Below are 25,441 nucleotides of genomic sequence, written 5' to 3'. Positions count from 1 at the left end.
GCAGAAGGATAACCGGATCCTTCAGAGACTTTTGATACTTACCTAGATTTTGACTATTTGTTCACGACCCAGGGTCTAAAGCAGCTCAACTTTGTGGATTCAATTGAATCATATCAGGAACCCACCAATCCCACCCACGCTTCGCGGTCCAGATCCCGCTAGATTTTCTCCACTTCTTGCTATCGTCTTGGCAAAGACAACACCCCCCAACCGAACCAGGCAACACTGCGCTGCCTGGGAAGTTAATAGACTCTAGACTTACTCCGTCGGTACACTAGCTATCACAATCCTCTACATATATGGAGCCCGCATCTCTCCATACGTAGCAGTCTCTAGATTTTCCACGCCGTGATCCATCTACCATCCAACTACAATCTTCCATTGGAAGGCCAGAATGCCCTCCCTCCTCCACCTCCCCAACGAGGTCCACCTGCACATTCTCTCCCACCTCCACCATGACTGCCGCGCCCTCGCTCTAACCTGCCGCACCTTCCACCGCCTCTGCGACCTCCCCACCCGCAAGAAGTTCCGGCGCGTCCGCGTGCAGCCGGGCAAGAACCTCGACCGCGCGTTCGATCTCCTACTGGCGATCCTCCGGCGGCCGAGTCTGGGCCGGTACGTGCGCCACATTGAGTACCAGGGGGCGGTGGAGGCGCACGTGCCGTACGAGGAGCAGCTCGGGGAGCGGGAGGCGGAGCTGCAGCAGGAAACCGGGATGATGGGGCTGCTGTGGGCGGCGGTGCGGCGGGCGATTGGGGTGGACGAGAGCAATGCAGACGAACACAGAGCGAAACTGGCGGCGCAGGTCATGAACATGCTGATGCAGTCGTCCGAGCAGCGGGCGAAGGGGAAGTGGAATTATACGTGAGTTTCCTGGTCTTCTCCGCAAGCAAGCAAGAATAAATTGGGGCTGACGATGGGTCCAGGTATCGAGGTATGCACGGGATCTTTGCGGTTCAGGCGGTGGCGGCGCTGCTCGTCTCGGTGGCCCCGGACCTGGAGTCCATGGCGCTCGTGCAGCCCTTCTTCAATTACACGGGGTTCTATCACACGGAAGGGCGGTTCGCGAACCAGAACCGCGTGGCGTTTCCGCTGGACTACATCCTGCGCCGGGCGAACGGCGAGGGGGACGCGACGCCATTCCTGCGCCGGCTGCGCCACGTCTACTTCATCAATGCGGGCCGCGGGTGGATGGACGACGAGCGCTTCTACACAAGCATGGACTTCCTCGGGATGTTCGCCCTCGTCGACCGGCTTCCGGCCATCGAGATCGTCGGCACTGATGCCCTGTGCACGGACGAGAATGGCAAGCCCGGGCTCGAGCCGAATTCGTCCAACATCAGCCGGGTCCGCATCAACCATTCGGCCGTCGACACGATGTATCTCGCGTCGGTGATCAGTGCGTGCAAAAGTCTCAGGGAGCTTCAGTTTTCCCTGGGAGGAAGGGCCTCCTCGGACGGAAGCAGCTCGATGCAGAACCCCAAGACTTTCCTCCAGACGCTTCTCTTGCACAGGGAGACATTAGAGGTTCTTGATGTGGATTTCGAGGCCAACATAAGTGAGTTCTGGAATGATGACGATGAGGACACGGAGCCGGATTTTGATACATACGGCGGACGGTCAGAGGCGCATCATAGCTGGACGGGTGCGCCGCCGGACGAGCTGTGGGACCAGAAGGGCTCGTTGCGGAATTTCACTTCCCTGACCCATGTGAGCCTGGGACTCAAGACTCTGCTATACATGGCTAGAGGGGTCGACTCAGCCAGATCGTCAGACTTCAAGCTGGCCGATCACCTGCCGCCTAATCTGGAGTATCTGCTTATCCGGGGCTACGAAAGAGGTCTTCGCAAGGATCACGACGAGCATATCGATGGCTTACTGTCCTTGAAAGAGAGCGAAGGTTCCAAGCTGCGAGAGATCAGGGGCATTGACGAGTTGATCCCGCACGCCGAGGACGTTGATGAACCCGACGATGAGTCGGCTGCGTTGTGGGAGTGGGAGGAAGAGGAATGGTCAGAGGACGAGTGAGGGGATTCGCGTGTAGAGAGGTGTATGTAGCCCTCTCTGTCCTGATAAACAGTGGCTGCAGATATCGGGCCGATGGCAGCTCCACCCCATACTCTTCTGTTTCTAACCGAAGGGCGCAGTTCGGTTGCACCCGACCGCCCCGCCCAATCATCAAGCTTCATCTTATCATCTTATCCGCATCGCAACACATCAACTGATAAGATTGAGATGTTGCTGCTTGCAACGTACCTGGCAGTCTGTGTAATGGACCCAAACACTTATCGCATCCTCAATGGGTCACCAATGAGGTCGATGGTCGGCCCAGCAGAGTGGAGGTACGAAAACAGACACCGATTTCGGTGGGGTAAATGCACCATGGCATAGACACCTCCATCCTCGGCTGCGTTCTATTGACTTGGCGCAGCAAACTTTTGCGATGGAGGGGACGAACCTTATAAATAGGGAGCTGAGACCTTAATCATGAGTAGCTAGCTGGACATACCTTCTTCTAATCTGTATTCCACCGGTTGAACCGGCTTTTCCTTTCCTCAATGGCTCGTTTCCCGCGATCTGCATTAGGCCTGTCTGCGCCATGCCTGATGGGATTGATCGGCTCTGTGGCAGCGCGGTTGGTATCCACCGGCATGTCTGTCACGCTTCAAGACATTGATTACTTCATCTCCCCATATGCCGCTGGGAATGTGACCGTTTCATCTGCTCTGTTGTCCAATGTCCCAAGCGTCAATGGGTTTGCCCCGGTGACTGTCGTGCAGGAGGACACGGCCGAACTGTCCTCGCTATCCTCACTCTTTTCCACATGGTCGACCAAGGATGACGTGTTCACGGACGCATTCCTCAACGCCGTGTTTGTCCGTAGTAGCCGGCACAGTTCTGCCAACATCACCTCGCTGAAAGAAGGCCAAACGAGTGTTGTGGTTCCCCTCGAATCCAGATCGGTTGCCTCAGGTCCGTACTTCATCGAGCAGACCACCGGCAAGCTGTACCCTGTGTACCGTCTATACAGCGACTTTGCCGGAGCCTTCAATCAGCCTCTTCTGCAGAAGCCCGATGGCACATTCCAGCCTCTGTCGGCCCAGGTCGCGGGCGTAGCATCAGTCACAGTGGGTGTGCCGTCTCGGCTCTACTACACCCCGACCGAAGACAAACCACTGGCCGGCGTCCGGGTAGGCATCAAAGACATCTATAGCCTCGCAGGCGTCCGACAGAGCAACGGCAACCGGGCATGGTACAATCTGTACGGCGAGAACAACGTCACGGGCACGGCCGTCTCGCGGATCATCGAGGCCGGAGGAATCATCGTCGGCCTGCAGAAGCCCTCGCAGTTCGCCAACGGAGAGACCGCCACGGCCGACTGGGTGGACTTCCACGCGCCCTTCAACCCTCGCGGGGACGGCTATCAGGACCCGTCGTCCTCTTCATCCGGGGCCGGGGCCTCGATCGCCTCGTACGACTGGCTGGATCTGGCCCTGGGCAGCGACACGGGCGGCTCCATCCGCGGACCAGCCGAAGTCCAGGGAGTATTTGGCTCGCGGCCGTCGCACGGCCTTGTAGCGCTCGACAATGTCATGTCTCTATCCCCCGTCCTCGACACGGCGGGTTTCCTCACGCGTGACCCGTACCTCTGGGACACGGCCAACCAGGCGCTGTACAGCACCAACTACTCCTCCTTCAGCGGAAAGGCCGTCAAGTACCCCAACACGCTGTACACGCTGAGCTTCCCGACGACCAACGACTCCGCCAGCGACGCGATGCTGCTGGACTTCCAGCAGAAGCTGGCCACCTTCCTGAACACGACCACCACGCCATTGAACCTGACCGCAGACTGGACGGCCAACCCACCGGCCGAAGCCCCCTCCGACGTCACCCTCCCGACGTTGCTGAACCTCACCTACGCCATGTTGATCAGCAAGCAGCAGATCTCGCTGGTCCGAGATCCCTTCTACGCCGACTATGCAGGTAAGCACCCATGCCCAATAAAAACCGTACCAATCCATTCTCAAACCACCACTAACACCTCCAAAGCAAAACACTCCGGCCGCCTCCCCTTCGTCGACCCCGTCCCCGTCTCGCGGTGGAACTGGTCCGAAGCGTACCCGGCCTCCGCCCTCGACGAGGCCATCACCAACAAGACCATCTTCATGGACTGGATGGCATCGAACTACCTCCAGCGCGTGGCCGACCCGGAGCAATGCTCCTCGTCGCTGATGGTGTACGTGGGGTCGGCGGGGCCCGAGGCGGGGGCCGCGCGGAACCTCTACCGCTCGCTGCCCGGCGCCCCGCTGGGATGGGGCAGCAGTCGCATCTCCAACATGGCCGAGGTGCCGGATTTTGTATTTCCGGTGGGCGAGGTCGCCGCGTACAGCAGCATCACCAACCACGACGAGAAGTTCCCCGTCACCGTGGATGTGATCGCCGCCAAGGGCTGTGATGGGTTGATCGTGCGGCTGGCGCAGGATCTGCTGGAGGCCGGGATCATTGCGAGGCCGTTGACGGGGGGAACGATGGTGGGTGGGGAGGTTTTGCTTTAGCATGCTTGCCAGCAGGGGTCGGGCGGGGTCCGTCCTTGGTGAGTTGTTCATTCTCGTCTGCAAATATGGTTGATATATATGATGTTGTGAGTTTGTGGTGTGATTGGAAGATGGGGAAAGAGATCAGTACACTAACATTATAAGATAGCTTGAAGGAAGGAGGACTATATAGATGATAGATTTGATACCTGGGGCTGATGTTGAAGACTAAGACTCTTGCTGCTCATGCTTTAGATGTTTCTGATAATTGGAGAAGAATAAATAGTTTCTTATCTGTTGAATGGAGAGTGAGTAAGGTGATGAGCGAGGTTGGGGTGGAAGCTGATGTTGACAAGGAGAACAGATTATGATGTCTCAGTCGGCAGGTGACTTGTCTTACCGCACTCTCAGATCACGGTACATGATATTCCCCCAAAGCACCCTCCACCTCAAGTGTCTTCCTATAAGAAAGTATTGTACTGTACAATTGATGTTGTCAGTGCTTTTCGCACACCCGGCGAATAGAGCCATGGTAATGCATATCTACCATCCTGGATCATCGAAAAGTTGTAATGTTACAGTCAGGCCCCAGGCCATCACACCTCTACCGTAGCCCCGTCAAGCACAGTCACCCCCTCCCCTCCAAGGGAAAACACCTCAGAAGACAAACCGCAACCGCCTGACAAGACAGCAACCAAACCCACCCTGGCTGTTATCTTAACCAAGATCCCCCACCACCCCCCTGGCCCCCAACCGCTCCACCACCCCACTCTTCAACCGCAACACCCGCTCGATCTCCCTCGCGGGAAGGCCCTGCCGATCCCGCATGGCCAACACCTGCCGGATCGTCAACGCATCCAGATACTCTCGTCCGACAAAGTCCGACCTTCCCAGGTTGTCCACTTCTTCCTCCGCCGCCTTGGTGAGCCGTTGCCGCGCCGTGACGGTCAACAGGGCTGGATTGGGAGCGGGCGCGAAGGCGGCCGTCGGGGCGCCTGGCCCCCCGAAGGATCGCTGCGCGGGGTTGAAGGTGCTCGAGGGAGAGAAGGTTGGGTTCGGGGTGACGGGGCCGATGCTGCGGAGGGAGGCGGCGAAGTCCGGGTCGCGGCCGTCGATGTCGATTGCTATCTCGTGTTCGGCCTGTTAGCTTTGCGACTTCTGGGGAAGGGGGTTGTTTGCGAAAAGGCGGGTTGAAGGTTTAGGATGAAGGGAAGGCAAGGCAAGGGATGGGGGTAGGCGTACCGCTTGATTTCTCGAGGGACGCTTGCTCTTGGTTTTGCGGGTGGTATGTTGCAGATCTCAAGGAGCTGGGGTGTGGGTTGGGGCGAGGACTGCGCTGCGGCTGCTCGTGAAGCCTGGGTTGTGGTTGCGGTTGTGGTTGTGGCGCTCGCGGTGCTGATGCGGGTGTGGAGGTGGGAGGTCTGGTAGTGGATGTCGTGGGCTGTTTGGGATATTGACGCCGTGAAGCTGCCGCCGCTGCGGACTTCGCAGGTTTCGACGCTGATGCACCCATGGTGTTGGGAAGCAAGTGTGAGATTCGTTGCGGTGGTTAGCCTCAGCTTGTGAAGACTGCGGCGGATCAACCGCCGTTGCGTCTCTTCTGCAGAGGATCCGATCTGTCAGGCTAACCCGATCGGGGTTAAACACTAGCCGCGCGGGTGACGTCAGCCATTCCCGATGTTTTTATATGTGAATTAAGATACGGGGTACTGCTAACGGCTATGAGGTCGGTGTCGTCCTGCAGGATTTTGATAGCTGGAATGTACACTTTCTTCTACACTGATACAACTAGTAGTCATCCGACCACGAGCTAGATGACGTCGGATACACCCTAACAACCGATAATGCCACACCCAGACTTTCGACCCGCACCACTGAGCAATCTACCGCAGGCCGGCAAGCCGTCTGCCCTGGACCTCACCGAGAGCACGGCTGCCGCTGACGAATGCGACAGTACCAGCCACCGCGACAGCAGGAAGGATCTGGAAGAGGTTCCAGGAGGTATAGTACAAGAAGAAGATGCCCTGGATGGCAAAGAGGGAGCCGAGGAAGACTGCGTGGGGAAGGGGTGCCGACTTGAAAGCAGTAGGGAGGTGGTTCAAGTTGACGCCGAGGACCAGCCACTGTATCAGAGGAGAATTAGCCCCCCATCGAGGCGGCAACAGAGAAGAACAACTTACCACTCCGCCCAGAACCGGAAGGGCAGCAAGCACCAGAGCGAGGAAGACCAAGGTGATGATCAAGGGGGGACTCTGAGCATCGGTCTTGAAGATGTGATGGATCTCCGGAAGCTTTCCGTAGCGCGACGACTCGACGGTGGGCACAGGCTCGTCGGGGTTCCGGGCCACCGTCAGCTTGAATGCAGCTCCGTTGTAGGCGTCGGCCTCGCCAAAGGATCCGATCAGGACTCGCGCATCAAGGGGCTCGGAGACGGAAAGGAATTGAACGGGCAAGTCCTTCTGGGTCTAGCATGCACGTCAGCCTTGTTTCATCCGGTCCAGAGTTGCGGGATAAGCACTGACCAGCTCAATTCTGGATTTGCCATTATCCTTCACGCTGAAGGGGTAGGAGATATCCAATCCGGTCTCAGGATCCTGGAGAAAGAGGAAAACCTGGTGCGCGCGTTTGGCGGAGCGGCCTTCCTGGGCTGTCAAAGTCACCTTCAAGGTGTCGGCAGATCCGAGGGAGACCGGCTTGGAGAGAGCTTTGTTGTCGGGAATTCTGTCAATGGCACAAGTAGATTAGCATTTGAAACCTTTCCTGTAGTTTTCGCCTTGACAATAATTGTACATACGCTTCCTTGAATCCAGCGCCGACGCCAGCGCCTTTGGTGTGAACTGACACGGTGGCATCAGTGAATCCCCACGCGGAAGCAGCTACAGCGGTCGGCAGGGCGGTCGAAGCCAGCACGGACAGCTGAAGGAGAGAGTGCCACAGCTGCATTGTGATGTATGATTGAGGAGGGAATTGGGGGGGGGGAGGGAAGAAGGGTAAAACGCAACGCAACGACCGAAAGCAAAGCGCAGGAAACGAAAGCTGGGCTGTGGAGGAATTGATGCGGTCGGCGGAGAGACCAGATGATAGTTAACTACGGGGAAACAGTCTTACTTGGCCAGAAAGGCAGAAAAAGGCCGCCGACCGAGCGAGCGACACGCAAGCCCGCGGCCAGGTTCGGCGCTAAGATAAGCGCCCGGCGCGCGTGCATTGGGGCAAGCAGCGGTCCAGTGACCACCGGCTTTCACCGCCCGCCTGCCTTTGGCTGCGCAAGCCCTAATTTCCCGGCCGTCTCGATGGGAGGTTTCGGCCCTGGCTTTGCTTGCTTGCTTGCTTGCTTGCTCTGCTTGCTTGCCTTGCCTTGCCTTGCCTTTGCCAAACATAATTCTTTCCTCTCCGCTCCCTCCATCCCCCAAACTTCTCGACTAGGCATTATCCTGCCACTAGTTGCGCGGTCGCAAGGCTTCCGATCGACTGGAAAGTCGTTTCTTTACCTGTGCGCCATGTCTTTGACCCCTCTCCTTTAGTTCCGCGACGAACCTCCCTGCGCTTGCAGTGCGCCTTGAACGTTCCGGGGTTTCCCTCGCCTCTCCGCCCCAACCGATCGGGTCACGCGGGTTTCTCGATCGCAAACCGCCGCCGCCGAGCGAAATCACTTGCATGCGAAGTGAATACACTATAAGTAGGGATCTCTCTGCGGTGTTGGGTTAAACCAGGCGGGTGTCGTTTTGAGTGTGCGTGTCAGCTTTCCCAGGAGGTTGCCGCTTCCTGCTTTCTTGCTCCGGGTTTACCGCAATCCTCGGTCCTGTCTGGTTTCGCATTTCACTGACAACCACCGCCCAACCTTGCAGGCAAAGTCCAAGCCCAGTCCGACCGTCGCCTTCACTGCGAGACTTTAACAACTGTAGCGAAAACCCACCATCAAGCAATAATAACTCATTGTCTATCAGCTCCGTTGCACTCCGAACCGGTGAAAGAAAGCAGTGCTGCGATACTAGGGCTGAACCGGGGCACGATACCTGAACACAAGTGACGAAAGAGTTGGGGAAGTTGGTGAACCAAGCACAGTCAAAAGTAAGAAGAAAACAAGAGCGTCCAGTTTGGCTAGGCAACAGTTCATTCACTCCAGAACACTCTGGAAAGGAACATGTGACTTTGGAGGCGGGGGGGGGGGGTGGTTTATTCACTGAATGCGATGCTAATAACATACCAGTGGTGGGTAGGGCTTCACTGGCCAGGGAACTCGGTTCCCCCGCCGCGTTCTCTCTCGACCCAACAACTCCTGTATGTTGATCCATTTACTCTCTACCTATTCCCCATCCTCAAACCCGTGCTTACCCATCTTCCAGCGTGAGACTCGACGAAGCTCATCTCGTGCGTCACGTAAAACAACCCGTGAACCTGAATCTCACGCCTCAAATCACTCTCAATCATCTTACTCTCTACCTCCAACTCCTGTCACTACCTCATTTGAAGAATCTTTCCCGTCGGCCAAACGACGCAAAACGCAACGATCTGTGAATCAAACTACGCAGACTCCCAAAGGAAAGGAATCCACGGAGACTCCTAATACGTCTACTTCTAAGGGACCCGTGGTCTCATCTCAAGCCACTGACAGTGTCTCCAAGAGGAGGGACCGAAATCGAAAAGCCGTGACTTCCAACGGTGAGCTGACTTCCAACACCGGATCTCCCAGTGAACCGGCTGATCCTCAGACCAAACCGCGTACAGAACAGTCGCAATCAACGTTGCATCACTTTCTGCTGAAAAAGCCTCAACCGAAGCGGCATTCTTTGGCGACCACTACTCTCCCTACTTCTACCTCCCCTCGTGTTACTTCCTCTGCTTCTTCTACCCCGCGTGCCTTGTCCACGTCGGCTTCTACACCCCGTGTCACTTCTACTCCTGTCAGTACTCGCAAGGATCGTAATCCCAAGAGCGCTGAGACCCCAAACCCCGACGTCGCGAAAACTCCTGCGGAGATCAAGACTGAGTCTGCACCTGTGGAAACTGCTACCAAGCACTCCAGAACGCAGGACAAGAATTCATCCAAACCTCAAACACCTATTGCACCATCTCGCCCGTCTACCCCTCTCGTCTCCACCAGCAGAGCGCGCCGTACGGACCGCAAAGCTGCTGGTACTACCAACCCCAGTCGCTTGAACCCAGCCACCGAACATACCCAATCCACTCCGATCGAACAGATATCAACTCCAACCACATCATCCAACATGGGCAACGCCAAGTCCGTCCCTTCCCGTGCCTCCAAGAAGGGGAGCACTCGACCTCAGCGCAGCAGTCGTCGCTCGCTGATTGAGCCCGAAACTCTTAGCCAAACCCCCAACTATCTGAACAGCAACAGCGCCAAAGCCAGCGACCTCTCCTCGGGCGCAGAGTCGCTCACCCCCGCGCTACCGTTTGGCCGGGAAATCGCGGAGAGCATCGAATCCACCACCCCAGCCTCTGACGACAAGATCCTGCGGGATTTCGGGACTCCGATTCTCGACGAGAACAACACACCCGGCGCGACTCCTTACGGCGATAGCTTCCACTTCGAATATGACACAGACATGTACCGCAACAACTTTGGCCTCGATGGGACCACTGAGACGCCCGGCTCGCCCACAGGAAGCCTGACCACGGCGACGTCAGCTGGCAACCGCATTTCCACTAGACTGCGCAAGCCGACCATCAAGGCCATGGAGTCGATCGAATCCGAGCGGCGGTTTCGCCGGCCTCCGCGTTCGACGTCGGCTCGACCCGATGGTCCCAAGGGTCCCCCGTTGAGATGGGATGCAGTGGCCTTGGGCATTCAGATCTTTGATTTGGCAAATGCGGCTCTTGCCCCTGAATTCGAGCCTGTCGCGGAAGCGGAGAACTGGCTGGCTGAGCTTCGTGGTGAATATGAGGTCAAGCATGCAGAGAAGGAGAAGGTGCGCCTGGAGCGGGAGAGACTGGAGAAGGAAAGGGAGGAAAGGGAAGAGAAAGAGAGGGAGCTGAGAGAGAAGGACGAGAAAGAAACCGCGGAGAAAGAGGCTCAGGAAAAGCCAAATGGTCAGGCGGACGTTGCGGAGAAGGAAATTGATGTGATGGAGAAGGATGTCGATATCATGGAGACGGAAGTGGTGGAGAATGGAGAGAAGAACGAAGCAGAGAAGGCGAGCAGCATGCCGGAAATTGCAGAGAAGGCCAATGCAGAGGAGGCCAATGCAGAGGCCAATATAGAGCCAAATACAGAGCCAGATGCAGAGCCAAATGCAGAGCCAAATGCAGAGCCAAATGCAGAGCCAGATGCAGAGCCAGATGCACAGTCAGCCTCCGAGAAGGAATCTGCGAAGAATGACTCTGCGAAGAAGGACTCTGCAGAGAAAGAGAAAGCTGAGAGCGAAGCCGAGAAAACCAGTTCACCTGCGGAGCAGCTCCCAAAAGTGTCGAGACCACAGAGACCGGTGCGTGCAACACGCAACAAACGGCCTCTCGCCGAGGAGCAACCCTCAAACGAGACAAAGACCAAGGACAAAGCGAAGGCGAGAGGGGCCAGTAAGCCAACCTCCTCGAGGGACAAGTCGAAGGAGTGGACCGACGAAGACGGCTTCACCTACACAGGCCAAGTCAACAAATTCGGCGAGGAACTGGTGTATGTTGGCGGCGAGTACGAATGGTATCGACCCAACAACACTTACGGGGATGATAAGCTGCCGCTGCCTCCTGTTCGCCTCATTTCGCGCGACCAGCTGGAAAAGGACCGTATCTTTGGCTTTCCCCCTCTGATGGGCGAGAGAAACATCCCACGTGCGACGCACATGCCGTTCACCTATGAAAACGTTTATGAGGAACGAGCGAAGATCAAGGCCCGGGACGAGGCACGCAAACGCGGCATTGAAGTGGACCGGTTCATGCCCTCTGCTGCCATTCACGCCCTGATTGCTGAGCATGACAAGACCTCGAGTGACAAGGACAAATCCGGCTCGGGGGTGGAACACAAGGGCCCGGCTCCGCGCAAGCGCCGCCGTGGCGCAGAGCAACCCACCGAGGCCGCACAAGCCGCCAAACGACGTCGCAAGGAGGACACTCCCCCTCACGCGGCAGACCAGCCCAAGACTTTGCGCATTAAATTGACTCTGAAGGGCGCCGCTGCGGCAGCCGCTGCGGCGGGAAACGGCGGCTCTCCAAATGACTCATCGAAGAAGCGCACCCGTTCTGAGATCGAGAGCGCGCCTGAAGCGAACGGTGTTCCAGACAGCAAGACCCCACAGGGCCGGCCTTCGAAGCTTCTCAAACTTTCCGGCCTGCGCCGTGATCCTGTCTCGACTCCATCCAAGTCGACGGCGACTCCAGCCACGCCTGGGGGCGGGAACAAAAACGCCACTGCTACACCTGCGCCTGCACCTGTGCCTACACCTGCCACAGCTCCCGCCCCCCAGGCTTCGACTCCGGTCACCGAAGCCAGTGCCGCAGTCCCAGGAACTACTCCTGGGGGCCGGCCCCGGCGGCGAGCTGCAGCAGCGTTGATGGCGGAATTCCAGACTCATGCCGAGCAGAGGGCGCGTCGCGCCAACGCCCGCAAGAAGGAGCCCACCACCTAGGCGACCGGTCTCTTTCCCTTCCACCTACCGCGTTTCACACACTCAGACCAGTAGCATAAGTCCCTCTTCTGTCTGGTTCGCAGTCATTCCTTCTTTACGACTATCGACTTTTCGCAGTGAGACCAGACAGAAGAGGGGGTGGCGGGTGGAATGGAGGGAACTCCGGCCTCGATTATCCCCCACGTCTCATGCGCTGTTATCCACATAATGCATGCTTTGTGCTGGAGTCAGGTCACTTCCTTATTTTGTGTCTCGACCCTGGGCTGCGAGACGTCAACGACTGTTGAACAGAAAGGTTTTCACTTTAAGAACAGTATCGACAAACAATCCGACCACGACGAATTTAGTACTAGCACGATGAGCGTGAAGACCGAAGGCCCTTGAAGAATGAAACGCAACGGTGGAATATGAAGAACGAGCGAAATCGACCCCTGCTGAGGCGGATGGACTTGTCAGAGGGGGCATGAACACAGAGCGGACTGGGGAAGGAAACAGCATCACCTGGCTCCAAGGTTGTCCCAGCAGACCAATATTCGAGACATGTTACCGGCTGAGCACGACTACTTTGTCCCTTTTATTTCCTTTTTCCTTGCGATAAATCTTGCGAATTAGCTGAGCATAGCGATTGTGTTTCTATCATCATCAACATCGGAGGACGAGGATCATCATGCCATGGAAGGAGATATGGCTTTTGCTGTCGTGTTGGGTTCTGGGAACTCGGGATTCGATCATACCTACAACTATTATCCTCTTTTCTTCCCGCTCTTGCACACTGATGTCTGTACTGGTATTCGGGACGGGTCGCTCGAATACAATGATTGTAAGCTGAGGATTGAAACTGGCTGCATGCTGTGATTTGTTGCACGTTGCATTTCGACCTGCGGATGCTTTTGTGCGTACGTGTGTGCTTGTACAGTACTTTGAGATTGAATTGGGATAGGATTGGGGGCTCACGGTTCATGATGCATCTTGCGATGAGATGGAGAAAGCTGGAAATGAGGACACGGACACCAGCGGAACTGTATTGCACAGGAAATTGACAAGGTGCAAATCCATCGACATCTGAAGATAAGAAGCTGTCGCCAGTGACAGGCGGTTTCAAGAATGCTGCGAAGTGTAGTGTAGAGTGTAGAGTGTAGCGACTAACCCATCACCATCAACCCAGTTGTTTCCTGCAATGCCTGCCTCAGGCCCCAAGGCACCGTCCACTTCCCCAGAAAAAGAATTTCCCTTCCAGCTGGCGACAAGCAACCCTTGGAAACAACATCAAATCACCATCAAGACATCTGACGCTTATTACTGCTCACTGCTCCTGGGACATCCAAACACAAACCCTACCCTATCCAACCAATTTCTCCCATTCATTCATACTATTCATCCTTTCCAGCTCTTCCACAAAATAAGGCAACGACGAGGAAGAAAAAGAGAAAGACAATGCCCCCCTCCACTCCCACCTCCCGCACATCCAAACCACCCACCCCCACCCCTAAGTCTCACGCTCAACCTCCCATTGCCAAACCCACTCCCCAACGCGTCGTCTTCCCCGAAGCTCACCTCCGCCACACGCCTCTCACCTCCCGGACCCCAGGAAGCATTGGCCCGAGAGTAGGCGGAGGCGGAGGCTCCCGCCGCCCTCCGCTCCCCGCGAACGATATCCGGCAGACGAAGGAGTATAAAGCTGCCGCTAGGAAGTGAGTGCCCTCTTCTCCTCCCGCTGCCCTTTGTTTTTTTTTTCTTTTGCTTGAGTTGTCTTGTCTTGACTTGGGTGGAGAGCGCATGCTTGGGGATGGGGTTGTTGTGTTGTGTCCTCCCAGATGAGCATATACTTGCCCCTACTAGCACTATCACTTCCAATACCCATACCCGCCCCTGCACACGGGAGAGAGGGTGGAAGCTACCTTATCATCAACCCAGGGCGAGTATACAGCACCAGGATAGCAGGACACGAGATAACTAATGGACCAAACCCCCCTCCGCCCCGGGGGTGGCGAAAACAGATGGCTCTCGACGATCGTGGCGCTGCCGATTCTGATGTATGCGTCTTATATTCTCTATGAGCGGAGTATGTCACCCTCCCCTCCTTGTTTTGGGGGATGTTCCCGGGAAAGCGGTGTACTGACTCGTCACTGTCTAGCGGTTGGGAATCAGAAGCCGAAGCGGTTGGTTGGAGGGGATGGACAGGGGCAGCAGGGGCAGCAGGGGCAGAGTAGAGGAGGAGGTAGCTGGGGGAATGGGGAGGGGAGGGAGTAGATTCTATGAGGGCGTTGGTCGTGGTGCTACTAATGTGGGTTGTCTGGTCGAGGAGGGGTGCCGGGCACCGGGTGATGGTGTATCTTGGTGACATGTATATTATTACTTGATCAAGGCAAGGATCGAAAGCGTAGAAAATATGTTTCTGGCGCAGTCTTTATGGTTGTTTGACACCGTTGTCAGGCGTAGGCATAGGCATAGCTTAGGACTGATATGCAGTCGGCGAAGGATACATCGGTCACTACACAAATTTCTACTTTGGATTACGATCTAGTAGAGCTGGCTTATTCCAGCTGCAGGTAAAGCCGAGATCTTCGTCTCCGCGGTCTCTCATCCTCCGCATCGTATTCTTCGGGTTCAAGACGAGGACGGCTTACCCTCCGCGGTCTCTCATCCGCCGCATCGTATGGCTCGTCTTCGCCTTCAGGCATCGATAGCTCGGGCGCGGTCCATTGGATCTCCCCATCATGGATGTTGCAGACATCGAGGATCAGGCCTCCGACCTCGGGAATGTCGTCGATGAGCCCGATGAATGCAAAGATCCTATTCGGGGCCCCCCCTTCGGCAACGTTGACGTTCAGCGTCGCCGCATGGTGCTCCCGCAGAATGCGGGCTCCTCGCCAACGACGACGCTGGGGTTGTTGCAGCGGACGCATGGGAAAGATCACCGGGTTTTCATCGGTCCTCTGGGTGTAGATGGGCTCCACATCCGGGTGCAAGACCCCGCTGTCCCGCTCGAGCGGGGCGACCGTTGTCCGCGGCGCCGCCATGCGCGCTTGATACTCCGCGTCAGCTTCCTCGGGAGTCCGCAGGAGGACATCCTCGCACGTGTGCAGGACCGAGTCGTGGTCACAGACGCGGTAGGGGTCCACGGGGGGCCCAGTAACGAACACGGCCCGCGACAGGAAGGCGCCCTGGAACCACGCCTCGATTATCAGGTCCGCGGTCTCGCGCGCGACTCTGCCCAGATAGAACTCCGGCGCCGCCGCGCTGACGCCCGGCATGACCTGCCATTTGATCTGCCAGGTCTCGTACAGCCAGTGGTTGAACTCGGTGGGATGGCTGCCGGCCCAGAGGGCGGCATTCAGGGCCACCGCGTAGCGGAACTCAGGGTTGGGTGCCTGGTCGTACCAGCGAGAGTTGACGGGCGTCGAGAACGTGAGCGGGCGCTGATAGGGGACGATGCGCCGCGGGAGCTCGACGAGCCTTCGCATCAGGTGCCGACTACGGGACTCGAAAATCGCCCCGTCCACCAGGACAAAGCCCGCCACGCGGTAGGTGGGGTCGCTGATCCAGACGTTCCATTTGCGCACGAAGTCGGCCTCGCTGGTCACGCAGACCAGTCGCGCCCAGCTGGCCAGCCGGGCGAGCACGGTTGGGTATTGCTGGACAAAACTATACCCGCCAGGGCAGATCAGGAAGAGCAACCGCCTCGCGGGGCTCTGCTCGGCGTTTAGTCCGTGACGGAGTGGTTGTTCCATCTTGGGGTCAATTGACGTTGACAAAGTAGGTTGGTCGAGTGGATGAGGTCCCGTGTTATGAGGTTGACAAACACTCAATTTGGGGCCATACGGCCGACATATTTATAGACTCCAGCACGAGAAATGCTCTTTCGCTGCGACGAGAGACGCATCAAATCTCCGAGTTCCCTTTGTGTCGAGGTTGAGGATTGCCGACGACGAATATTGTTCGGATTGAACACATCTTTGTTATCAATCTTGAACTTGGATTCCGTCAATTATGTCCTAGAAGCGGTGGGGGTTTTCAATATACTAAATTCCTTTCAAGGGTTGAAATATGGCCAATGTCAGGTATCTCGTCAATGATACAAGAGATAAAGAATGAAAGAAAAGCTCCGGTAGCAAGTTGTGGACAAGATGTCCACAATGATGCACCGTCTACCTTCCTAACGAGGAAAGCAAGATGACAATAAACGAAATGGAACTTACCGGACAAGCCCATGGGTTTTTGTTCACTCAGAATGTTGCCGAACCTCTTATCCCTGAAAATTTTAACACGTATGGCTAATGCTGTACTAGCTAAGTTGTATGAAAAAAAGTAAATCGATTTGCTCACAGAGCCCAGGTAGTCGGCATTGCTACCAGTTATAAGTGGTTTAGAGATAGCCAAAAAAAATGTATCAACATCAAACGAAACAATGATCCCAGTTCCCGCCAGATCTAGCAAAGCTCAATCCTCGCACAAAGTCATCCCGCTTGCATCGGCCTAGCTTATCAACCGCGCAGCCGTGCAGCGGAACCACGCGATCGTTTACTAGCACCCGCACAAGAGGCTCCGGCTGTGCTTTACACTGCATCATCTCAACGTAGGCTCGCGCACCGAATGGAACGGTCCACGCCGCCGAGAACCCATCGGTCTCTTTCATCGACTCCACCTTCGTCTTGGACAACGGTTTGGTGCCGTTGTACAAGCCCAAGGCGAAGAAGATAGGGATCATCCCGTTGTCGTGTGTGAAGTCCGCATAGAGAGTATAGTTCAAGGGGAATGTGGCCGGGCTCGAGTCCAGAGTGCGATTGGTACTTGTCTCGTCATGGACCGGGGTATGTGTCAGACGAGCAATCAACTCATTGGTGAAGCCAACCCCTCGACTAGGACCAAGAGGATTTCCAGCACCGTACCCGTAGTACTTCTCCAAGGAACGCAGGTAGTTGTATTGCTCCCATTCCGTATGACTGAATAGGTCACAGAACGGAGAGAGCTGAGTCTCCGGCTCGGACTGTGCGATAGTATCGAAGGAGCACATGTCCATGAGATAGACGACCTCTTTGGCCGTGAGGTTCGCTCCGGGAATGTTCTTCTCCAGCCGCTTCAAGATGGGCGGCGTGAGGAGGGCAGTAAAGTTGGCTACAACATCATCCCCCAGTTCGCTGTTCTCGAAGACCGTGCAGGTGCTGGGATCCAGCGAGTTATTAGCGTTGGTGCTTTCGGAGATCACCACATTGACCAAGGGAGCAAGTTGACCGGGAAGGGCCAAGGTGTCATTGAGCTTCGTGTCCTGGAAACCTTGGATGAATTTCTGGCCAGATTCGATCACCCGGCTTGACCCGGATGCGCGAACGAAAGGAGTGCCGTCCTTTGCCAGAGACTCGTAACGCTGGTAGAACTTGATTCCCGAGTCGACCATCTGCTGCATCCCGAAGGAAGTCAAATCGTCCGACCCCAAGGTGTAGTTGTAGGTCTCCAGGAAGGCATAATCCCCCTTGTAAGAGGTCGCACCGGCCTGAATCTTTGCGATCACTTTGGCATATTTTGCGGACTTGGATGCAGTGGGGTACCGTGCACCGTGGCGGGAGATCGCTTGTGCGAAAGTGACGTGGCAGCCCTCAGGGATAGCCGGAGAGACGGACTCCTCCTCAACCGAGAAGTAAGGGGAGTACTGGCCCCAGAGATGCGAAATCTCGGAGAAGCAATTATAGCCCTCATTGACACTGTCGCAGGTCGAGGAGCTCTGCTTGGGGGATCTAACCACCGGACCGGCGGATGCTCTACCAAGGTTGGAGGAGGCGGTAAGCAACATGTATAGGAATGGGGAGAGTCAGGTTCTACATACCCAGAGAGGAGGTAGAGCGAGAGCAGAATGGTAAAGAAGCCCATTATAACCGCAATCGCAATTTTTCTGTTCGCAAGAAACAACAATTGACGAGGTCTTCCCCCAGCGAGCTGGGATGGTTCATATAGTCCCTTCATTATTGTGGCCGGAGAGCACCCATGGCTCTAAATGTGCGTTACCGGTCGGGAGCTAGAAAGCTAGCACGCGACTCTGGTAGCCCACGTGCGAGAATAGAATTGATCTTGAGGAGTGCTTAAACTGCTAAGTGGGTATAGGAGTAGTAGAAACGGGATGTGGTTCGGAGCACAGTAACAGAGTCCTTGTAACAGCAGTAGAAGTAGTAAGTAGTACCGGAGAGAGACGGGACCCAGGCTGAATTGGACCATGGCTGTGGAGTATCGCATCTGGGGGCAGACCACGTGGGGGATTTCCCTTCTTCTGGTTGGGTAGTAGATATGGGTAGATATGACTGGTTAGAGCTGCCTGAGGACCTCCCGAGTCGTATCTCATCACTGCCGGAATCCTCAGGTGTCGACCAACTGCCACCGGGAACGCTACAGAGGCACAGTACATACAATAATACTCATACTGAATCTACGAGATTAACCCCGATAGCCTTTGTCTGACCATCTGCAGCTCTCATCAGTCGGTTCCATGCAAGTACGCTTTAGCGGTACGACGTTCCCACCCCCAGTCCATTGTTAAAATAGACCGTCGTGTGATGAAGGTAAAGGTAGTGAGGATCTCTATATGATTCTTGCTTGAATGACTCAAAGCTCATACTAACACTGTCTCTAGAAGTGTGAGGGCTGGCAGAGTCTGAGGTGCCACAGCATCACATCAGGCGGTCGGCCAGCGATATAGTGTTACATACATATGCAATCCCAGCACAACCTACCAAGTCTTAGTAGTCCTCCCACGTGCAAGACGAAAGCAACCAACAAAGAAAAGGAAAATCCCAGGAATGTTGCAAAGGAAAGAAATTTTAGACATCCATCCCGATCTCAAGTCGCATCCAGTACAAATTCAACAGTACACAAGAAAGGTTGAGGAGAAAAACAAATTGCCGCCTTTTCCATTGCTATCATCAAAAATTCTAAGCCTTCCAGCATGTAAGCCATGTAAATATCTCTTTTTTGCACACTTTTCCCCGTCAAGAAGAAAAGAATGTTACGTCAAAAAATGAATCCTCCAACTTCTAAAAAAGAACTTGTGAGGATTCCAGAATCTTATACAAGAAAATGTAGGCAGAAACACATAAGAAAGTGATTCACCTAACAGAAGCGAACGACCTCGGGGAAACTGCCCAAGATATAGTATTGCATGAGGGACTGAGGGCATGCGGTTGATGTCTCTGTGTCACCTCTCGCAGCCCACAATAGGAGCATTACGAACCCCGTGTCCATGCCCCAGAAACGTGTGCTAATTCCCTAGGGGGTCTCTCAACAGGTACGATGCCCCGCTCTGCGTGCATCGTGCCGTAAGAGGCTGAAGAGGTAGGCCATGTGACAGGTGGCCGTGCCGTCGACAAGGGCATCATCTTCGAATCGGCCATCGAAGTCCTGCTTGCTGCGGACCCACGTGCGGATTCCAGGCTTTCGCGAGTTGCCTCGGGTCCGTGCCAAGCTGCCTTTCGATCTTGATCAGGGGCTGTTAGAAAAGACGTGCGGAACGCATGCGGGGATGTTGGCCTCGTAGGCATCTGCCCTGCAGGTACCAGGCGAGTATAGTGGTCACGGAAGAAGTCTCGCTCGGAGCGGTAGAAGTCGCGCTCCTGAGTCAATGCCCGAATCTCTTGTGTTTGTCTCTGCAGAGCCTCGGCTTGCTTCCTTATCTCGTCCTGCTGCGCAGTGATCTTCTGTTCCATTTGCATTTCGTTCCTCTTGCGGTTGCGGAATCTTCTTGAGGCGTCACTGTTAGCCTTCCGCTTCTCCGCCTGCTGCGACGAGCCGGATTTCGTATCGACGAAACACGGAATCATGCCAGGGGGTGGTGGCTCAGCCGACTCGTCCCCAGGCCGCGGTACTGCCATGGCAGGAGGTAGCCGGCTCGCCGCATCTCCTGTCGTATATGAAGTATTTCCGAACGAAGGTGTGTGATGTGGCATGGGAGCCACTGCTATTGCCGGAGACGATCGACCAAATTGACTGTAAGTCGATACCGGCGTTGTTGGACTGGTTTCCTGAGAACTCGGATGAGGGGTGTGGCTGCCACTCACTTGGCGGCTATGGAAAGTTGGAGTTGATTGCACCGAGACTCGGGTCAGGATTGGGGCTGACCCCGGGTGAGAGGAGGTCGATACGGGGTGCCCTGGAACAGAGTCGATATAATGGGGCGAGCTGGGACCTCTGGAGTACGAGCTCAGGTGTGATGTTTGAGAGAGTGGAGACTGGGCCGGTCCAGCCTTCAAGCTCAAGCTACCCCCGAGAGGAGGGAATCGAGCTGATGGCGATGCAGGGGCTATAATCGGATGGTTTCTGACCCCGGGAGAGGAGGAAAGTCGCTTAGCTGGGTGGAGTGTAGGCGAGGGAAGATGCATCGTCGGCGAGGAGGGGTGTCGAGTGTGTGAAGATAATGCTGCAGTCGACTGTCCTTCCCCATGACTTTCCCAGCCGTTTTCTGGTTTGATGCTCGGCACCTTGGAGGGAGGATTAAGAATTGATTCCACGCCAATGGGACGAGACTGCCCAGTCGAATTCAATGCATACCCCAACGGGTCAGATGATTGCCAGGAGAAAGGTCGCGAACGAACATGATCTGAGCTATCCGAGTCATCGTCCAGGCGAGGTCTTTTCCGTTCGAGCGAACCGCGACTCTCGGACGAACGAGTATCGCCTATGGAGGGAGCAGAAACAGGGGGCGACATGTGCTCCAAATCTCTCAGTACCGATTGTTGAGATGATCCTGGGCATGGCGGGGCTCCTCCTCTCTCCAGGTGAGCTGGAGATTGACGAAGAGGAGCCTGAGAGAAGGAGCCGGTTGGTTGGGCGAGAGGAAAACCAGGCAGCGAATGATATTGGGACGAAGAATGCACCGGACTGGAGTATGGAAGATTGGCCAACACACTGAGTCCTAGGGTAGCCACGGTGACGGAAAGGCTGATTAGGAGCCCAAAAGAAGACGAGAAAAAGGAGGGAAGTATAGGCTGGGCTTGGGTGGTTGAGAAAGGAACACGGGCAGCGGATGCCGTGCGCAATGGAGAATCCTTATACACCCAATCCTTTCGGTTCTGGCTTGTATCCCGTGAGAATGAATTGACCGCGTCAATCAACACTACAGTATATTCTGTGCCCAGCAAGATTTACCCGATTGCCGCCGGATATCGTTGAAATCACCAATGTCCAATGTATGATGTGAGAGAACAAGAAAATCAAGTCAATTGAGAATCGATACCCAGTATCTGTATAGTGGAGCCGAGTTATCAGAGTCAAGGCACGCTTGATAGAAGAGGCAGTGAAAGAAGACAAGTTCGGTGAGTTAGACAACGTCTCGATCAGTGAGGAAAGAAGGAAGTAGAAAGTAAGTTCAAATCACAAGGGGAACGCAAATGATTATGGTAGTGTTGAAGGCGGAGGAGGAGGCGATTAGGATGGTAGTAGTAGGTTGGTAGGCAGGTAAGTGGGTTAGGTATGGTACTAATCCTAAATATTTTTTTTCTCTTATGGGATTGATTTTATTTTATCTGATTATTGCTAACGGAACGGATCTGCTTCCCAGCACAAGCATAAGTGAGCTGTTGACAGCAGAGAAAGAAGTACAATCTTTTCGGCGGTGTGAAACGGAAGGCGATGTTTGGTAGTGAATAATAAATGGGGAATCAAAATAAGAACAGCAGCAGCAGCAAGCGGGTGTGGGACCCATGGATTTTAGTTAGTTTAATTAGTTTAAGAGAAAAAAAGAGGGAACCCAGAGGCATGGGTTGGGGAATGGGGAGGGGGGCGAGGATCTTGGGTCGACGATGAACAACAAGTATGTAAGACACTTTGCGTTAGACCAAAGATTATTTTAATCAAGAAAAGAAAAGAAAATGAAAATAGAAATTCAATCATCAATTAATTTAAATAGAAAAAGAAAAGACGGAAAACAAAAGAAAAGAGATCATGGCATCACACAAAGAGTGACGCACAGGCAGCTCACGCAGCTGGTAAGGGGGGAGAGAGAGAGAGGTGGATTTTCCATGACTGCAAGCCTAACTTGGTCGGTCTGTCCCTACTAACTACTGCTTAGCGACATACATGCATGAATACATCCATCCATCCATCCATACATACATACATACATACATACATACATACATACATACATACATACTGTACAGGCATACATACATACACCGTACATACAGCCTACATACAGCCTACATACAGCCTACATACAGCACCTTTATATTTTTAATCTTTCTTCCTCTTTTTACTAAATCCTGTTCGGACTCAGGACTCAGGAGCCATGCATCTGAATATACGTGGATCTTGATTATCCACCCGACTAGCTCTACCTCAATCTTGGGTAAATTAGACTACAGTAACTTACTTCCTTGAGAGTTCTAAAGTCCCACGCCCAATTGATGATCCATAAAAACAACTTACGGTGGAGACCACGACACACAGGTACATGCTCATACATATACAGAGTACGGAGTACAATCAACTCAGACAGTCAGACGTATTGTACATGCATGCATGCATAGATACCTGTCTGGGACTTTTGTCTAGTCCGGGTGCAGTTCCAACGATCTAGTCTTCATCCGTCAAAAGTACTTGCTTGGTACCAAAGAGGGAGGAGAAGGAGGAGAGCGCCATCGTGATGGGTCTCGGGGAAGACGGAAACCCTCCCTCGAAACTACTTAAGCGGTAAAAGCTGTTCCAAATTCGGAGGTAAGTATTGATTGTCAGGTGGGAAACTTGAAATCAGAGAGACCATGAAGACAAAAAATTGTAAAAAAAGAAAAATATTCAGAAATAAAAAAAGGGTCTATCCAGGCTCCGAAGAGAACAGCATTACCTGGAGCTTCCAGGTTTGAACAAGGCCCCGGGCCTACTCTATCAGTACACTCACTAGGTATAGTGTACCTATGCTATAAGTTACCAGTTAACTCAGGTTATCTAGAAGTTACCTAGAAGGATATGTCAGTCGACCTATCATTTATCTGGCCATGACAGTATCACCTTTCCTGCTAGGTGATTCATTTCCTCATCACACAAGCTATGTTGATTCATCCGGTTAACTTTGGGGCGTATACTTAGGGGGCTCGGGATTTGTAGAGTATTTCTTTCAGGATCCCTCAGCCTCTATTAAGTCCTGTCCGTCTTGAGAAACGAATCACCCTTACCAACTCCATCGTTCACTAGTGAGATCACTAGAGGCGGCTAACCATGGGATTGGGGATTGGGGACATGCAGGTGAACCGGAAGCTTTTAGTATGGGCGCCGTCAATTTGGGTCGGTGGAGGTCCCCGAGAGGTCGTGCTTCCCCTAGACTAGCTCAGCAGCAGCTTGAGGGGGGAACTTGCAAGATACCCGCTCGCTCAAGCCGTCGGTCGGGGTGGAAAGAAGTACAGGGCAGGTACCGACCGAGCGTGTGGGATCGAGGGTAGCAATCAAGCGGTAAGTAATGTATGTCAGTACGGAGTACTACACTGTAATATATATCCATCCGTATGACCATTTCACATACTGCATGCAGCCTGTATTATAGCGGTAATCCAAAACATCTGCCGGTTGCCACTTACCGCCTGGGGGAGCACTGAGAGGAGAAGGTCGACCCATTGGCAATCAACTACAGAATGGCCCTCGGAAGGATTCTGTCTCTTTGACATCCTGCCTGCCTCACGACGACCTCTGGACTTGTTTGTTGGTGTGCGAATCGAATCAGTTGCGATGATGGCATCTGGCCTGGCCCCCGCTGAGTTTGCCGATGTCAATTGTCTCGTTCACCCCCAGCATTTTGGCCTCGATTGGTAACTAATTCTAATGAGGTAACCGTACAAGCATGCCCAGTGGCTCTAATAGATTCATTGAGGGAAAACGACACAGATCACCAGATGAAGCGAGGTTGGCCATGTCAAAGCGATGAAGACAGAGTGTACTGCCGGACCGTACAGGCTGCTGCACTAGAAAGAAGTTGGTATAGATATAAACAGACACCCGGTACATAGGCCTATAGTACAGAGGTAGCCTTTTGCGCTTTCCTTCTGGGGCCCGAAGCACTCGGTTGATATCCACGACTACTAGTACCGACTGAATGGCCAAGTTAGATTTATTATTGATTGAATGACCGTACCACAATGACCAGCAACCGTGGATAAATGGGACATTAATCCCCCAGCATTCATCCATGTCTATCTATCTCCTGAGTGAGGTAAGCTGTCTATCTATCTATCTACCTCAAACATGACGGAGTAGGAAAAGACCATCTGCTCCATCCTGCCAAAGAAAGCCAAAAAAAGCCCGTCGTCTAGTTCGCAGCGGCAAATGGGGCGGACGAGCAGACTTTCTTCCATTCAAATGGCAGATTTGTCCCGAATCACGATGTTTTGCATGCATGCGGGAAGATAACATACTTTCCAAAGTTCAAGTTTCAAATCACCTTTCAATCCTTCTTTCTGGGCAGCCGGGTCTAACCCCCGACCCCCCCCCCTCTCTCAGTCCCCAATCAGTTCCCCTAATATTTGCCTTCCCCTCATCTCTTTCCGCCAGTGCGGATGTCAGCCGGAGAAGGGTCAGTTAGTACCAGACTACCAGTACTCAATAGCTCAAACTAATAAAAATAAATAAATATGGAAGGACTCCATAAACTGTGGATAGTCACCAGAACTCCGATGTCATCTGCTGATCCCCGTTGTTCACCCGGCCAGCTGTCTTGAGTTAAACTCGCGGACCGCATCCTTTGCCAGCCGTGTGACTGGAATGGGAGTAACGAGTAGTTAACCACGATCAAGGTACCTTATGGATGGCTCAGCTTTGGCTAACACCAAACACGAGTCGATTGGGCTGAGCCCGATACTAGGATTGGGATTGGTCAGGAACCTGGAATGGGAAAGTATCGTCCGTTAAGTTAGTTTGGTTGATTGCACGCAGGCAGCAGAGCAGACAGGTCATCAAGCCTCACGGATCATCCCTCTGGGGTCGACTTCTGAGTGGTCCACGCAGGGGACTGTTGTTGTATTCCTTCCGGCACCGCTGCTGCTCAATTCCTCTGATACTTACACGGGAGACAGGAGTACGTCTGTGAAATCGGGCCAAAGCGAAGAGGAGACGGCCAGGAGAGTGTTTCAGCTACGTCATTGGGCATCAATCACAGATCATAAAGCTTCTCGAGATCGCAAGGCAATGCTGCCCTTGATTCCTCCATCTACTCTATGAGAAAGAGATAAGGTATACCCCCGACTGTGATCCAACCAATTTGCTTCGTGGTCCGGGAAGTTATAATTCCACGATGCTATTGTACTTACTGCGTATATCATCTTACGCTGACCCGGGGGACGATCCCCAAGCTACGGATGTCAA

General features: G+C 54.1%; 8 protein-coding genes across 8 annotated transcripts; 3 read left to right on the top strand and 5 right to left on the bottom strand.

Annotated features, from left to right (window-relative positions):
* Positions 1 to 394: 394 nt before the first annotated feature.
* Positions 395 to 2,028, top strand: BO95DRAFT_350015 (uncharacterized protein; the record flags this gene model as incomplete). The annotated part of the gene is made up of 2 exons (XM_025582022.1): positions 395 to 864; positions 927 to 2,028. The coding sequence occupies 2 exons, from the start codon at positions 395 to 397 to the stop codon at positions 2,026 to 2,028; spliced, it is 1,572 nt and encodes a 523-aa protein (XP_025447943.1).
* A 265-nt stretch (positions 2,029 to 2,293) lies between these two features.
* Positions 2,294 to 4,729, top strand: BO95DRAFT_2531 (glutamyl-tRNA(Gln) amidotransferase, subunit A). Its single transcript, XM_025581452.1, has 2 exons — positions 2,294 to 3,984; positions 4,051 to 4,729. Exons 1-2 carry the CDS (start codon positions 2,559 to 2,561, stop codon positions 4,554 to 4,556), a joined length of 1,932 nt encoding a protein of 643 aa, XP_025447942.1. The 5' UTR covers positions 2,294 to 2,558; the 3' UTR covers positions 4,557 to 4,729.
* Positions 4,730 to 5,252: 523 nt separating this feature from the next.
* BO95DRAFT_426659 (uncharacterized protein) lies at positions 5,253 to 6,048 on the bottom strand (the record flags this gene model as incomplete). Its single annotated transcript, XM_025584759.1, has 2 exons — positions 5,253 to 5,659; positions 5,778 to 6,048. 2 exons carry the CDS (start codon positions 6,046 to 6,048, stop codon positions 5,253 to 5,255), a joined length of 678 nt encoding a protein of 225 aa, XP_025447941.1.
* Positions 6,049 to 6,211: 163 nt separating this feature from the next.
* On the bottom strand, positions 6,212 to 7,541 carry BO95DRAFT_437586 (putative oligosaccharyltransferase subunit ribophorin II). The gene is made up of 4 exons (XM_025585307.1): positions 7,330 to 7,541; positions 7,058 to 7,256; positions 6,716 to 7,000; positions 6,212 to 6,658 (listed from the first exon to the last, which is right to left on the bottom strand). The coding sequence occupies exons 1-4, from the start codon at positions 7,476 to 7,478 to the stop codon at positions 6,419 to 6,421; spliced, it is 873 nt and encodes a 290-aa protein (XP_025447940.1). The 5' UTR covers positions 7,479 to 7,541; the 3' UTR covers positions 6,212 to 6,418.
* A 5,835-nt stretch (positions 7,542 to 13,376) lies between these two features.
* BO95DRAFT_2473 (uncharacterized protein) lies at positions 13,377 to 14,516 on the top strand. Its single transcript, XM_025581399.1, has 3 exons — positions 13,377 to 13,806; positions 14,113 to 14,177; positions 14,250 to 14,516. The coding sequence occupies exons 1-3, from the start codon at positions 13,550 to 13,552 to the stop codon at positions 14,363 to 14,365; spliced, it is 438 nt and encodes a 145-aa protein (XP_025447939.1). The 5' UTR covers positions 13,377 to 13,549; the 3' UTR covers positions 14,366 to 14,516.
* Positions 14,517 to 14,649: 133 nt separating this feature from the next.
* BO95DRAFT_487025 (uncharacterized protein) lies at positions 14,650 to 16,049 on the bottom strand (the record flags this gene model as incomplete). The annotated part of the gene is made up of 1 exon (XM_025590476.1): positions 14,650 to 16,049. The coding sequence occupies exon 1, from the start codon at positions 15,844 to 15,846 to the stop codon at positions 14,650 to 14,652; it is 1,197 nt and encodes a 398-aa protein (XP_025447938.1). The 5' UTR covers positions 15,847 to 16,049.
* A 378-nt stretch (positions 16,050 to 16,427) lies between these two features.
* On the bottom strand, positions 16,428 to 18,274 carry BO95DRAFT_437583 (histidine phosphatase family protein). The gene is made up of 2 exons (XM_025585306.1): positions 17,937 to 18,274; positions 16,428 to 17,871 (listed from the first exon to the last, which is right to left on the bottom strand). The coding sequence occupies exons 1-2, from the start codon at positions 17,978 to 17,980 to the stop codon at positions 16,512 to 16,514; spliced, it is 1,404 nt and encodes a 467-aa protein (XP_025447937.1). The 5' UTR covers positions 17,981 to 18,274; the 3' UTR covers positions 16,428 to 16,511.
* A 1,049-nt stretch (positions 18,275 to 19,323) lies between these two features.
* Positions 19,324 to 20,802, bottom strand: BO95DRAFT_426654 (uncharacterized protein; the record flags this gene model as incomplete). Its single annotated transcript, XM_025584758.1, has 1 exon — positions 19,324 to 20,802. The coding sequence occupies one exon, from the start codon at positions 20,800 to 20,802 to the stop codon at positions 19,324 to 19,326; it is 1,479 nt and encodes a 492-aa protein (XP_025447936.1).
* Between the last annotated feature and the right edge of the window lie 4,639 nt (positions 20,803 to 25,441).

Source organism: Aspergillus brunneoviolaceus (genome assembly GCF_003184695.1).
Source record: "Aspergillus brunneoviolaceus CBS 621.78 unplaced genomic scaffold BO95scaffold_1, whole genome shotgun sequence".
In the NCBI taxonomy this organism is placed as follows: Eukaryota; Fungi; Ascomycota; class Eurotiomycetes; order Eurotiales; family Aspergillaceae; genus Aspergillus; species Aspergillus brunneoviolaceus.
Note: the sequence above shows the minus strand (reverse complement) of the source record. Positions and strands in the feature narration are given on the sequence as shown.

What these genes read in the sequence shown, in the direction of transcription:
- BO95DRAFT_437583 (XM_025585306.1), bottom strand. Translation starts at nt 17,980, where the DNA reads ATGGGCTTCTTTACCATTCTGCTCTCGCTCTACCTCCTCTCTGG. An exon ending in TCGCTCTACCTCCTCTCTGG is followed by an intron (nt 17,872 to 17,936) that starts GTATGTAGAACC and finishes CAACCTTGGTAG; the next exon opens with AGCATCCGCCGGTCCGGTGG.
- BO95DRAFT_2473 (XM_025581399.1), top strand. Translation starts at nt 13,550, where the DNA reads ATGCCCCCCTCCACTCCCACCTCCCGCACATCCAAACCACCCACCCCC. An exon ending in TATAAAGCTGCCGCTAGGAA is followed by an intron (nt 13,807 to 14,112) that starts GTGAGTGCCCTC and finishes TGGCGAAAACAG; the next exon opens with ATGGCTCTCGACGATCGTGG. An exon ending in TTATATTCTCTATGAGCGGA is followed by an intron (nt 14,178 to 14,249) that starts GTATGTCACCCT and finishes GTCACTGTCTAG; the next exon opens with CGGTTGGGAATCAGAAGCCG.
- BO95DRAFT_437586 (XM_025585307.1), bottom strand. Translation starts at nt 7,478, where the DNA reads ATGCAGCTGTGGCACTCTCTCCTTCAGCTGTCCGTGCTGGCTTCGACC. An exon ending in GCAAATCCAGAATTGAGCTG is followed by an intron (nt 7,001 to 7,057) that starts GTCAGTGCTTAT and finishes CGTGCATGCTAG; the next exon opens with ACCCAGAAGGACTTGCCCGT. An exon ending in TTCCGGTTCTGGGCGGAGTG is followed by an intron (nt 6,659 to 6,715) that starts GTAAGTTGTTCT and finishes CCTCTGATACAG; the next exon opens with TGGCTGGTCCTCGGCGTCAA.
- BO95DRAFT_2531 (XM_025581452.1), top strand. Translation starts at nt 2,559, where the DNA reads ATGGCTCGTTTCCCGCGATCTGCATTAGGCCTGTCTGCGCCATGCCTG. An exon ending in CTTCTACGCCGACTATGCAG is followed by an intron (nt 3,985 to 4,050) that starts GTAAGCACCCAT and finishes ACACCTCCAAAG; the next exon opens with CAAAACACTCCGGCCGCCTC.